Source organism: Octopus sinensis, linkage group LG3 (genome assembly GCF_006345805.1).
Source record: "Octopus sinensis linkage group LG3, ASM634580v1, whole genome shotgun sequence".
In the NCBI taxonomy this organism is placed as follows: domain Eukaryota; kingdom Metazoa; phylum Mollusca; class Cephalopoda; order Octopoda; family Octopodidae; genus Octopus; species Octopus sinensis.
The window spans coordinates 139,272,567-139,286,890 of NC_042999.1; the positions used below are offsets into that span (position 1 = coordinate 139,272,567).

Consider the following 14,324-nt stretch of genomic DNA (forward strand, 5'->3'; position numbering starts at 1 on the left):
GGAAGGACAAATTTTTGAGAGCAAATGCAAAAACAATGAAGTTACTCCCCAGCCTATCCTCTTTATCAGCTGTAGCTAATGTCAGAGAAGCGGGACACCGAGCAGAAGAAATGTCTTTCTTTCTGGTACACACTTAGTCTTTCCTGCGCTTTCAAGCAATCGTCTTAAGACTATGTGATAAAATGGAACATAAGATCAACTAGAAACTACTGGAGGCCAAAACTCAGCCCCAAAACAGTCGACAAAATTTAGAGACCAGTACGTTCGACTTCCAGCAAATATTCACACACATAACATAGAAAAAAATCGCTGGACGCTTGAATTTCGCTATACATCAGGTGTCTTGGATACGAAACGTTGTATCACAATCAGTACTGGCTATAATTTCTATAAAAAATCTATAGGGATAAACTTAACAAGTGATGTAAGAATACTGCTATCACAGTAGAACATGGTATTGACTTATAAAAATGTTTAATATACTTGGAGTATATTATGGTTGCATAACCGAATACTGTGTTTCCTAGAAATCATTAAAATTTCGAAACTGTCGGCAAAAAGAACCTAAAGCTGACGTAGCACCTAAACATGTAAGTCGAAAATATAGTACTGTTGGGGTAGGGAAAGGGATTCCTTCACAGACACCATAAATATTGACTGTTGTTGAAGACAACAGCTACACTTTATCAACGAATAAAAGCCCTCTTTCTCGTTGATGTGGGAAATTAGGCTCTTTGCCTTACGGTTGCCTTTAAGAGACTGAAAGTAAAAACCCACACTCCAGGTGGTTTGATTTTTGTATATAATAGCAATGTCATGACTGAAAAGTTGATAGACACTCATGATTGATGAATGGCTTTAGACGGACAGGCAAACAAACAGCAGACAGATAGATGAAATATAGATACTTAAATAGATAAATAGATAGGTAGACAAAGTAAATACAGTTACTTACTTTTTCCTGGCTTTATCGGAAAAATATCTGGTTTTTCTGTCAAGATAAAAGTAGAGAAATGAAAATGTTATTTAGACATTTCCTTAAAATATTTTTCATTACTAATCAATATTGTTTTAAGATCAGGAGAAAATCCTTGTTTTTAAATCAGCGAGTTGTTAGAAAATTTCAGACTCATTTAGCTTACAATGAGCATAAAGTGTTCAACATAAATGGCATTGTACGTGAATTGAGATTTGCTCGTAAACTCGCTTTACTGAAATTATCTGTTCTAAGATTAATCATGCATTTAAGAATTTAACTTAGACAACAATAAATTGAAAACCATAAAGCCATATTATGAAATTTAAGCCATTTGAGTTGAATATAACTAGCCAGTCGTCTTTATTCACGTTTAACTTCACGCACAGAATTATCTGACTACCTGTGCGTACAACGCAATTTCTCTATCTAACATATACTCACACACGCGTATGTATAAAGATAAGTTGCGTGCAAATATTTAATGGCAGTTGCTATTAAATATTTGCATATCTACTCTTAAATATATGCTTGCGAATATATCTACTTCTAAATATATACTTGCAAGTACATCTTTTTTTTTTTTAGAAAATAAACATTTCAGGCCAAATGTTTTTGGTTGTATTACCATATCATTAAAGTGTTATGTAAGAGTGCAGAATTACTAAAGCGTGCACCGAGGAATTCCTTACGTAGGTCCTGTGACGAAAGTGCACAACTGCAGATGGCATGCGGTAACCGTAAGTGGTGAACATGCTCTCAAGGCACACAACTGAGGACATAAACAAAACAAGGCATGGATACTACATTTTAAAGTCGCGTATCTAAACTTTAACTTTGGATATAATTTGCTTACATCCATCCATACATATAAATATACATGTGTGTGTGTGTGTGTGCGCGTATATATATATATATATATATATATATATAGTAAAATAAGGATTCATATGGAATCAGGCACTTGAAAAGATATGCACTAGGTAGGGTTGAATAAATTTGTGGTTCTGGCCTCTGGTTGGTAAGTATCAAATAAGATATTTCGGTTGTGAACTCAGAGAAAAACAGCCCTATAAGTATTTATCACCTAGGAGCCAGTCCAAAGCATGAATAGTACGTTGTTGGTATAATCTAGGATGTCCGACAAGTCGTAAATCCCCTGGGTGTATTATAATCAAATGAATAATAACAGACGATGGATAACTGTCACCTCATTACAACTGTTTCTTACGCATTTTTAATAGAAGTATGAAAACATTACTTCATTTAAAAAAACTGCAATCATCAGAGGAAACTTAATTTTACAAGCAAAATAATATCCCAAGAATACAGCAGGGACGTGGCTAAAGTCTATCGAGGCTATGAAATGGAAGAATGGCCAACAAAATTTCCTGTTGTTGACATTAGGGGATGGAGTTGGGTTCATAATACACAATGCAATCTATGTTCTTAACCTAACCCCAACCCCTACCTTCAACGGCCAATTTTGTTTGTCATTCTCCCATTTCATAGTCAACCTCGACAGACTTCAATTACTTGCCTGCTGTATTCTTGGACTATTCTTTTATTTGCAAAGTTACGTTTCATATGATGATTACGGTTTATTATAATGAAGTAATGGTCTATTTTTCTAGTAAAATATGCGCAAGAAACATCTGTAAAGAGCTGACAATTATCCCTCGTCTGTTATTATTCATTTGTTTACATACATACATACATACATACATACATACATACATACATACATACATACATACATACATATATACATACATACATACGTACATACATACATACGTACATACATATATACATACATATATATGTCACTGAACACAATTACTAAACAGACAACATAAAGAGTTCTACTATTGCGTTTTAAAATTATTTAAGACCTTTAGATTTTAGTACAAATCTCAGTGCATTAAAAATAAGTACCTCTGTATATTCCTTTTACACATTACTTTCCCTGAAACATAGTTCGGTTATGGTATAAGCTGAAATAAACTAGTATATTTAACTTATTTTATTCTTCTGTCTCAACCCATCATATAGCGGCCGCTTATATTTTCACTCTTCACCTAACTTATAATTTATATAATACCTATATTTAAGTTAAACACTTGTTAAATTAAATGTATGTACTTACTTTATTTAATTTATTTATTCAACCTATTTATTTATCGTCATTTTATTTTATCATATGCTATACTTCACTCTATTCGAATCTAGTGGTGACTTGAGGTTTTATTTATTTCCACTTTCAATAATATTTTTATAGATGACACTGTTATAACCATTTGATCTCTTTACTCCTCTACCATATTACCTCCAATCTATTATTCAGCATAATTCCTTCTCCAACTTACACCAAGCCAAAATCACTACGTTAAACTGTTATGGTCTAACCCTCAAACGCAACGTACTTCCTTTCACTATGTGATAACTCTAACCTACACTTGACTTTGCCTATACATTAGAATTCTTGTCAGTTTACATATGGTCTTCTTCATACCTTATCATTGAAACTCTCATTCCTTACTTATTTCAGTATCACTAAACTTTTATATGAAAGTGAATATATTGGTGCGTATGTGTTGCATGTCTATATGTGTGTGTAGGTGTACGTGTAAAGTATATATGTATGTGTAGGTGTAGATTTATATATATATATATTATATATATATATTATATATATATATATTATATATATATATATATATTATATATATATATATAATATATATATATATATATATATATATATATAGATAGATGAGAAAGTTGGTTTGTGAAAGGACGTGGTTGAATATATAGAAAATAGTAAAAAGTGAAAAAACTACAGAAGGCTTGTTTTAAAAGGTTAAAAAATATATATTTGAGTCAATATGTCTGAAGAATATTATAAATTTTTTCCTACAATGACATAGTTTAGAAGAAATGACCGGTTTCGCGTTCAGCTTTTCAAATTTTTTACATCGTTATGTTTATGTTGAGAAGAGTTATCGTTATGTTTATGTTCTAGATAAGGGGAGGTAATAAGTGATTTCTTCCGGTGTAAGGGAGATAATCGCTTAAAATATTTTGTCTTTCCTTTGGAGTGAATTTCTCTGTATAAGTATGTTGGAATGGTTAAGTCTGGGCTTGTACTTTTCAATGAAGAATGTTTCCTTGTTTAGTCTAATTTGTGTTGGTGTTCCGATAGCACATTGGTAAAATGGAAAGATTAAAAGTTGTGGTAGTAGTTGCTTTGCGCATTTCCCAATGTGCTCACTAAAAGGTATCATTCTGTATTCTGGGAATGCAATCTGTTGTCGATGCAGTATGCATCTACGTCTGAGTGATAGTCCCGTGGATCCCACGTAGTCTTGGTGGCAGCCCGAGCATTTTATGACATAAATTATGTTTTCAGAGGCACAAGTAAAATTAGATTTGATCTTGAATTTCTGTCCCTCTTTGAAGAGGAATTCTGATCCTTCTAGCAGGTTTGGACATGTTGCACAGTTCGGTCTACCACATTTTTTTACTTTTGCATCCGTAATTTCAGAAAACAATTTTGCCTTTGTGAGAATCTTTTTAAGTGATTTAGGTTGTTTGTAGCTTTTAATGATTTGGTGTATGTTTAAAATTTCCTTTAATTTGGGGTCCTTATGAAGTATTGGTAAATTCTGGGTGATGATGGTGAAGGCTTCTTTGTTTCTGGGGTTGTATGTGGATATGTAAGGTAGTATTTTCGGGGAAGGTGTGTTGTTGTGTTGAACTTTTCTTAAAGTTTCTATGTTGATTTCTGTTGCACGTCTGATCCCATCCTCTATGAGTTGAGCTGGGTAATGTCTGTCAATTAGGGTGTTTTTGAGTTATTGTAGTCTAAAGTTCCTGGTATTTTGTTCTGACACTATTGTGCATATCCTTCTTGCAAGGTTGAAGGGGATGTTTGTTTTAGTGTGTCTTGGGTGGCATGAATTAAAAAGAAGGTATTGTTTGGCGTCTGTGGCTTTGTAAAACATGTCTGTTTCTATTTTAAGGTAAATTTTTTTAATTAGTATGTCCAAGAATGGGAGCTCCTTTTGGTTGTATTCCATTGTGAACTGTATATTTGGGTTTATGCTGTTCAATAGGTTTTTATATTTTAGGAGTTTATCTGTGTTTTCATTCCAGAGTATAAAACAATCGTCTAAGAATCGTTTCCAATTCTCTTTTATGTATTGAGAGAGGGGGTTTCCAAAGATTGATAAAGATTCCTAGTAAATGATTATTTCCAGGTAGCCCATTGTTAGGTTCGCAATGGCTGGTGCTGCCCCTGTACCCATAGCAATTCCGGATTTTTGACGGTAAAATGTATTGTCAAACATGAAGTGGTTATTATGTAGGATGAATTCAATTGATTTAGTAATGAATTCTTTACTAATCCTTTTTGGTATTTCTTCCGGAAATTGGTCCAGCCAGAACTGTATTGCCTCTAGTCCATAATTATGAGATATACTGGTATATAAGTTAACTACATCAAATGAAACCATGATTGTTTCTTCCTTGGCTTTTTTTGGAAGGTGGTTTAACATATCTAAGTCATCTCTGATATGGCTATCGATATGTTTAAGGAAGGGTTTCAGGAGGATGTCCATAAATAGACTTAGTCTGTGTGTTTCACAGGTTGGGCCAGCTACAATAGGTCGTAGTTTTAGGTCCCCCGGGTTAGGTGTGTGTATGTATGTCTTTGGTGATTTTTTAATGGTTTCATTTATAATTTGGCTTTTATGAATTTTTGGCAGACCATAAAAAAGGCTAGGTTTGCATTTAAAGTTTGTTAGAAATTCAATCTCTTTGACTGTTAGTTCCTTTTCATGGGTTTTAATTCATAAAAGCCAAATTTTAAATGAAACCATTAAAAAATCACCAAGGACATACATACACACACCTAACCCGGGGGACCTAAAACTACGACCTATTGTAGCTGGCCCAACCTGTGAAACACACAGACTAAGTCTATTTATGGACATCCTCCTGAAACCCTTCCTTAAACATATCGATAGCCATATCAGAGATGACTTAGATATGTTAAACCACCTTCCAAAAAAAGCCAAGGAAGAAACAATCACGTTTTCATTTGATGTAGTTAAATTATATACCAGTATACCTCATAATTATAGACTGGAGGCAATACAGTTCTGGCTGGACCAATTTCCGGAAGAAATGCCAAAAAGGATCAGTAAAGAATTCATTACTAAATCAATTGAATTCATCCTGCATAATAACCACTTCATGTTTGACAATACATTTTACCGTCAAAAATTCGGAATTGCTATGGGTACAAGGGCAGCACCAGTCATCGCGAACCTAACAATGGGCTACCTGGAAATAATCATTTACCAGGAATCTTTATCAATCTTTGGAAACCCCCTCTCTCAATACATAAAAGAGAATTGGAAACGATTCCTGGACGATTGTTTTATACTCTGGAATGAAAACATAGATAAACTCCTAAAATATAAAAACCTATTGAACAGCATAAACCCAAATATACAGTTCACAATGGAATACAACCAAAAGGAGCTCCCATTCTTGGACATGCTAATTAAAAAAATTAACCTTAAAATAGAAACAGACATGTTTTACAAAGCCACAGACGCCAAACAATACCTTCTTTTTAATTCATGCCACCCAAGACACACTGAAACAAACATCCCCTTCAACCTTGCAAGAAGGATATGCACAATAGTGTCAGAACAAAATACCAGGAACTTTAGACTGCAATAACTCAAAAACACCCTAATTGACAGACATTACCCAGCTCAACTCATAGAGGATGGGATCAGACGTGCAACAGAAATCAACGTAGAAACTTTAAGAAAAGTTCAACACAACAACACACCTTCCCCGAAAATACTACCTTACATATCCACATACAACCCCAGAAACAAAGAAGCCTTCACCATCATCACCCAGAATTTACCAATACTTCATAAGGACCCCAAATTAAAGGAAATTTTAAACATACACCAAATCATTAAAAGCTACAAACAACCTAAATCACTTAAAAAGATTCTCACAAAGGCAAAATTGTTTTCTGAAATTACGGATGCAAAAGTAAAAAAATGTGGTAGACCGAACTGTGCAACATGTCCAAACCTGCTAGAAGGATCAGAATTCCTCTTCAAAGAGGGACAGAAATTCAAGATCAAATCTAATTTTACTTGTGCCTCTGAAAACATAATTTATGTCATAAAATGCTCGGGCTGCCACCAAGACTACGTGGGATCCACGGGACTATCACTCAGACGTAGATGCATACTGCATCGACAACAGATTGCTTTCCCAGAATACAGAATGATACCTTTTAGTGAGCACATTGAGAAATGCGCAAAGCAACTACTACCACAATTTTTAATCTTTCCATTTTACCAATGTGCTATCGGAACACCAACACAAATTAGACTAAACAAGGAAACATTCTTCATTGAAAAGTACAAGCCCAGACTTAACCATTCCAACATACTTATACAGAGAAATTCACTCCAAAGGAAAGATAAAAAAAGTTTAAGCGATTATCTCCCTTACACCGGAAGAAATCACTTATTACCTCCCCTTATCTCGAACTCTTCTCAACATAAACTTAACGATAACTCTTCTCAACATAAACATAACGATGTAAGAAATTTGAAAAGCTGAACGCGAAACCGGTCATTTCTTCTAAACTATGTCATTGTAGGAAAAAAATTATAATATTCTTCAGACATATTGACTCAAATATATATATTTTAACCTTTTAAATCAAGCCTTCTCTAGTTTTTTCCCTTTTTACTATTATATATATATATATATTAATGTGTGTGAGAAAAAAATAAGCTCAAGTAGAACAATTAGAACTTTTTGAGGAGTTCATAAAGAGAGAAAATAATTTCTAATAAAAATTCTTCATATTCAGAAATATCCTTCTAGAGCAAGCTATAAGAATATGAAAATAACAAGTGAAAAGTTCGTTATAGGTATAAAGCACCATAAACAATTGTAAAAATGGAGGACAGATGTTAAAAGATCAAAATGGGATTTAATATGCACATACGAACGTTTCAAAGGGCAATACAAATATGTAAGAAAAAAATATAGTAATAATTATAATTAATGTTATGTATTGTCATTCTCGTCAGTACGAAGAGTTTAAAGAAAAAAAACATTAAAAAAGGTATTAATAATAATCAAAAAGGAAAAACAAATGGGATAATAGGGAAAATTTGACCGGATATTTACAAATAACTTGTAAAAGGGAAAAATTAAGGGAAATGGAAAAGAAGGACATGTCAATCTGTATGCAAGTCTATTTATGCATAAATAGGCTTGCATATGCATTTTTATAATTGTTTATGGTGTTTTATACCTATAACGAACTTTTCACTTCTATTTATATATATATATATATGTGTGTGAGTGTGTGTGTGTGTGTGTGAGTATACATATATATATATATATACATACTAGAAGAGATACCCGGCGTTGCTCGGGATTAAAATGTTTCACTTCCATCGGTCATGTGAATTCGGCCAAGCTGGAGTATCACCTTTAGTCGAAGAAACTGACAAGAGGATTTATTCTTGGTTAGCATAGTGCTTATTCTATCCGTGTGTTTTGCAAACGACTAAGTAATGGGGACGTAAACACAGCAAAATCGGTAGTCAAATGATGATGGGAGTACAAACACAGACACACACACACGCATACACACACATATATATATATATATATATATATGTGTGTGTGTGTGTGTGTGTGTGTGTGTGTGTGTGTGTAAATTCGAAATTTACAACTTACCCGCTTTATAAATTCAGTGACAGCGTAACCTTCACGCAACGCCAAAATAAAGAACTGTATTTCATCAAAAAATTTAGACCAAGTTTGAACACCCTGGGCCAGGAATATTAAAACAAAAGATTGGTCCTCCGAAAAGGAGAAGCGAAATTCTACCACGGCCGCTGCCTTAAACAGTCACTCACACTAACAGAGATATGTCTTAGGGAAAGAAAAAAATTTATAAAAAGATCTCTACGAGCAGATCTAATCCTGATTCGTCAAGAAACTGATGACGTATTACCTCAGTGGGCAAGCTATTGTCACCCTGCTTGGTCGGTTTCCACATACGATACAGATAAGGGTCAGACCCGATTCTGATTGGTCAAAACATTGATGACGTCTCGTTCTGCTGGACTAGCCACCTAACGGGATGATTGGTCAAAACATTGATGACGTCCCGTTCTGCTGGACTAGCCACCTAACGAGATGATTGGTCAAAACATTGATGACGTCTCGTTCCGCTGGACTAGCCACCTAACAGGATACAGTCATGGATCAGATCTAATTTCAATCCGTCAAAAACAAGGATGACATATTTCTTCCGTGGCCAAACTGTCGTTCTGCTTGGTTGGTTTCCTAACAGGATATATTCGTTGAGACTGAGTTTTGATTGGTTGGGAACTATATGAAGTCAGTGAAAAATGCAAGTGAGACAGCTAAGCTGAGTTGATATAAAACCCAAACAATTCACAAAATTCACCAAAACTATACGAACAGACACCAACCAAAAGTCATTACAGTTGCTCCCATTGGAACACAAGGTAAAATCTAAAATGAATTCCTCGCTTTTTCAAGAACATGAATTTTTTATATTGAATGCATATCACCACTACGAACTACTACATCATACTCTTTAAACATATAGCATGGACTCGCTTTACTATATATGAATTTTTTATGTCTGACTCTATTGAATATTATATATGAATTTTTTTATATTTGATAGCATGAACTATCTTTTTTATATATAATTTTTTTTTATAAGGTTCGTCATTTCAAGAACCGAAACATGTTAAATAAATAATGTATATATAAAAATTAAAATTTGTCTAATATAGCAGCATTTTCAAACTTCATTTTTTACAAATATATATATATATATATATATATATATAATATATATATATATATATATATATATATATATATATATATATATATATTACGGAGATGTACTTGCATAGCGAGTGACTTGATCTGAGATCGTGTGCTGGAACGAAAACAATTGCAGCGTGGACGGTGTTTATAAGCCATTTAAGAAACACACAAAATCGTTAGATTCACTTCAACATTTAAATTTAATTTGTCAAAATATTTTCGTCGCATTGAGACCGCGACCTGTTCACTGACAAAACTTCGTGGCATATATATATATATGTATGTATGTATATATACATGTATAAATATATGTATGTAAGTATATATATATGTATATTTATGTATTTCGTTTTGGGATTTGGTTTGCAAGATTCTTTATATGAGTTCGTGTGTTGAAGCATATTCTGTTGTGTCTGGGGAGAGTCATTTTCTTTTTGTGCACACTCAGCGGTAAAATTTCCACTTTTTTTCTGATGTTTATTTTCCTAAAATTTTCGTTGCGTCTTGTAAATAACGGACAGAGTCAAAACTATTGAAAAGATTGCAAGACGCAACGAAAATGTTAGGAAAATAAAAATAAGAAAAAAAGTGGAAATTTTACCGGTGAGTGTGTTACATTATAAGGCACAAAAAGAAAATGACTCTCCCCAGATACAACAGAATATATTTATGTATATATACATGTATATGCATGACAGTAGTATATTGAATGGTGAGCTACCCCGAAAATGACCCGCTGTGGATGGTAGTAGTAACTGTTGAATTCTTGAAACATCTTTTTTGAATGTTTTGTTTACAAAATTTGCGTAGGTGTTATTCTAAACAGCAATAGTGGTAAAGTTGTGGAAACTTATGCGAAACCGTTAGAACATTTTTCTCTCACAACGCGAATCAAGGACCTCCAAACAAGACAGCATATAGGATCATATACTCTCACTACATACCAAATGAAACATCACATAGTACCACAATGGAACAAATCACTCAGAGATGGAAAGTACGCCTTTCGGAATATGATCCAAAACAACAACAAAGCAGATATATACGAAAAATGGCTCAATCGGACGCCGTTAATTCTTCCACGTAAATTCCATATCAAAGCCATTTACAGATGAACCTGAAACACAAAGATGCCTCAGGGAAAGAATGGCACTGGAAAAAATGAAAATGGAACTAGAACTTCTAAAATTGAGGGTCCAAACGAATGAAGATAAAGTAAAATCCACCGATGAAGGGAACAACCAAGAAATTCGCAAAATAACCCAAGGCCCCGATGAAGAGAAGATCTCCAAAGTATGGAAAGAGGACTGTAAAAAAGAAAAACTGAAATCTCTCCAACGCTGGGAGAAAAGCGCCACTTGGTTCTCAAACTATGAAACCATCTTTCAAACAGAGCACGCGTCCAACAACCCTTTCCTGAAAATAAGAAAATCAAAACAACACTCAAACACTGACTCACACCGGTCTTAAAATTGGAACCATCACCCCTACCAAAAAAAGAATACAGGACCTAATCCTAACTTTTTAATACAATATCGGGAATACACTAACATCAAACAGAGAAAGGATAAATCATCACCCGCAGGATAGACACTGCATCCCCCCACCATAAGGAGTTACCAACGAAATTTTCGTTCCAACAATCTACTAAACAATCCATGCACAACAAATCAGTACCACACGCATTAATTACCAGCGACCCCTCCACCACAAAAAAAAACGCCACATCCGAATATGGTATATCGGGACGCAATACCGCTTCAAGAACCCACACCATAAATCACAACAGGGTACCCCACAACAACAAAGAACAACTACATAATAGCTACCGTCCCAACCACCGCAATAGAGCACCCCGCAACAATAAGGAACGACTACATAATAGCTACCGTCCCAACCACCGCAATAATTTTTTTAGACCCAATATGCAAACACAGAGATACAAAATAGCACCAAACAGGCAGGAGGAACCAAAAGTGATAAAATTATCAATCTAACTCACAATGAACTAATAGCAAGCCAAATCAATATACTCTCCAAAGGACTCAAGTTTACACCCACCCCACAACACCCCAACTACAATGAATTCTGTAGAAACTTACGACTCGCTGATGAGCTATACGACAAATACAATGAGGACGAATCGTTGGTACGAAATAGAAGTAACTACAACCCCTCAAAAGGTAAGAAGAAAACTCTTGATCATTTCTGTGAACACATCTCGAATTACCCACATCAACATATGCACAAACAAAAACACAAACCAAACTTCAGCAAAAAAGAATGGGCTGAGCTGAACAAATTAAAAGATGACAAAACAATAACAATCAAAGAGGTTGGTAAAGGGACACGGTAATTTATATAACTTTAGTACTATACATATTAGAAGACACAACATATTATGAAAAGGCCCAACACTACAGTCAGAAGAAAATAGTGAGACCTAAAATCCATGTTAAACCTATACAAAGAAGGGCTCACCGACAAAGAATATGACCGGCCAATTCTACGGTATTCCTAAGATACACAAATGTGAGAAATAAGTAACGCATGCAAGATACGTTGATACAAAAGAGGTCTAAATGGGGCTGGAAGGGGATTAAAATTTACAGGAGGGGGTAACCTGAGGTAAGAAATTCATTGGGAGACGTTTTGGGGCCTTTTTGTGGTTGCTTTGGTGTGAAAACGGGGATTTTATTAATTTTGGGGGACACTTGGCGGTCTAGATTCGACACCTTTTGCCCGATTTCAATCAAATTTTCAACATGGCAAAGTGGAATCGGATTTGTAATTTAAGCGCGGAAATCTAATTTTTTTATACATGGGAGAGTGATAGATAGAGAAAGATAGAGATTAAGAGAAAGTGATGGAGAGTCCGAGAGAAAGGAAGAGTAAGAGAGTGGGAAAGTGAGAGAAAAAGGAGAGAGAAACAAAGAGGGAGAATGTGACGATAAGAAACAGAAAGGAAGCAACAGAAAGTAACAACCACACCCTCACCCGCGCGTAGAGTGGGTCACCTTAAGCTAGTCTGCTTTATATTTGTGAAAACAGCGGACGTTGTCTCAGAAGCAGTTGTGCAGGCAAAAGTTTTTAGTAAATGTGGTCGGATTGATCTGAAAATTTGCACGCCTTAGTTAAAAGTGCTGGGGAAGGCAATTTTGAGTTTGCTCAATTGAAAGGTGTGGCCTCTAGGGCAAAAAAAGGTTCTCTTCGATCGATTTGGGGGTGTGGAGTTCGTGTTTTTTGTGCAATTTCAATAAAACACACGACTGCATGAACCTCAGGCTCTTTTGTATCAAATGCATGCAAAATGTTTTGGAAAATTTCGCAAACAACACAAGATTTATTCAAAAAACTATTACTGGTTACTTTTTTTTTTGCGCCTGCTTAAATCTTATTGGGCGTTTGCTTCTGCCACTTTGCATTTTTTTGCCAAATAAAAATGGTACCTGCATGTAGTGTGTGATGAGATATATTATCTATATTTTTAATCACTCAAAAATTCAGTCGATAAGTACAAAAATATTCAAAGAGATTAGTAAATTAACTATTTTTTGTACCAATTTTGTGGAACGGGCGAAGGCGAATGTTGCTCACGTTTGGCCGCAAAGGCTTATCAATATTTTTTCTTGTGTCAAGGGCTTGCGTAGTACGTGAGCTAGCGCACGAAGGCGATTACTATTCAACAGCTATTTTGCTTTTAAGTTTTAATTAGAGCTTGATTTTTTTTATATTTTAATTCCTTCAACGTCGATACAAAAGGGATGAAAGTATATAAATGTTATTAAAACGATAAAAATAAAGATTGGGCGCTGATTCCGCAAAATTGGGTTGGGTGCGACTACGTATTGTACTCAAAAGATTGTGAGTGCAGTCATATTATACTGTTTCAGTTTTTTGTAGAGACATGATTGGTGTTTTTTTTTTCCAGCATTTCCCCGTCATTTTTGCGCTTCACATCTGCATTTGCGAGGTTTCTCCAATCACTTCTCAAAGATTGTTTAAATATTTGGCATACTTTTTTTCATTACCAATTTTTAATAAAATTTTCGTTTTTTTCTTTTTTAATTCCTCATCTTTAAAATTTGGCCCGTGTAGACTCGAATGAAATCGGGTTAGAATACTATCATATATATATGTATATGGAGCACTCCGTCGGTTACAAGGACGAGGGTTCCAGCTGATACGATCAACTGAACAGCTTGCTCGTGAAATTAACGTGCAAATGGTTGAGCAATCCTCAGACACGTGTGCTCCCTAACGTAGTTCTCAGGGAGATTCAGCGAGACACAGAATGTGACAAGGTTGGCCCTTGGAAATACAGGTACAACTTATTTTTACCAGCTGAGTGGATTGGAGCAACGTGAAATAAAGTGTTTTGCTCAAGGATACAACGCATCGCCGGGAA

General features: G+C 34.8%; 1 protein-coding gene across 12 annotated transcripts in view; it reads right to left on the reverse strand.

The window, feature by feature from the left end:
* Nucleotides 1–14,324, reverse strand: part of LOC118762594 (zonadhesin-like) — a 110,201-nt gene that overhangs the window by 86,547 nt on the left and 9,330 nt on the right. For all 12 annotated transcript variants that reach the window (XM_036501397.1, XM_036501387.1, XM_036501394.1 and 9 more), the window contains exon 4: nt 956–991. In XM_036501397.1, the coding sequence (XP_036357290.1) occupies nt 956–991 (36 nt within the window). The remainder of the gene's footprint in view (nt 1–955; nt 992–14,324) is intronic.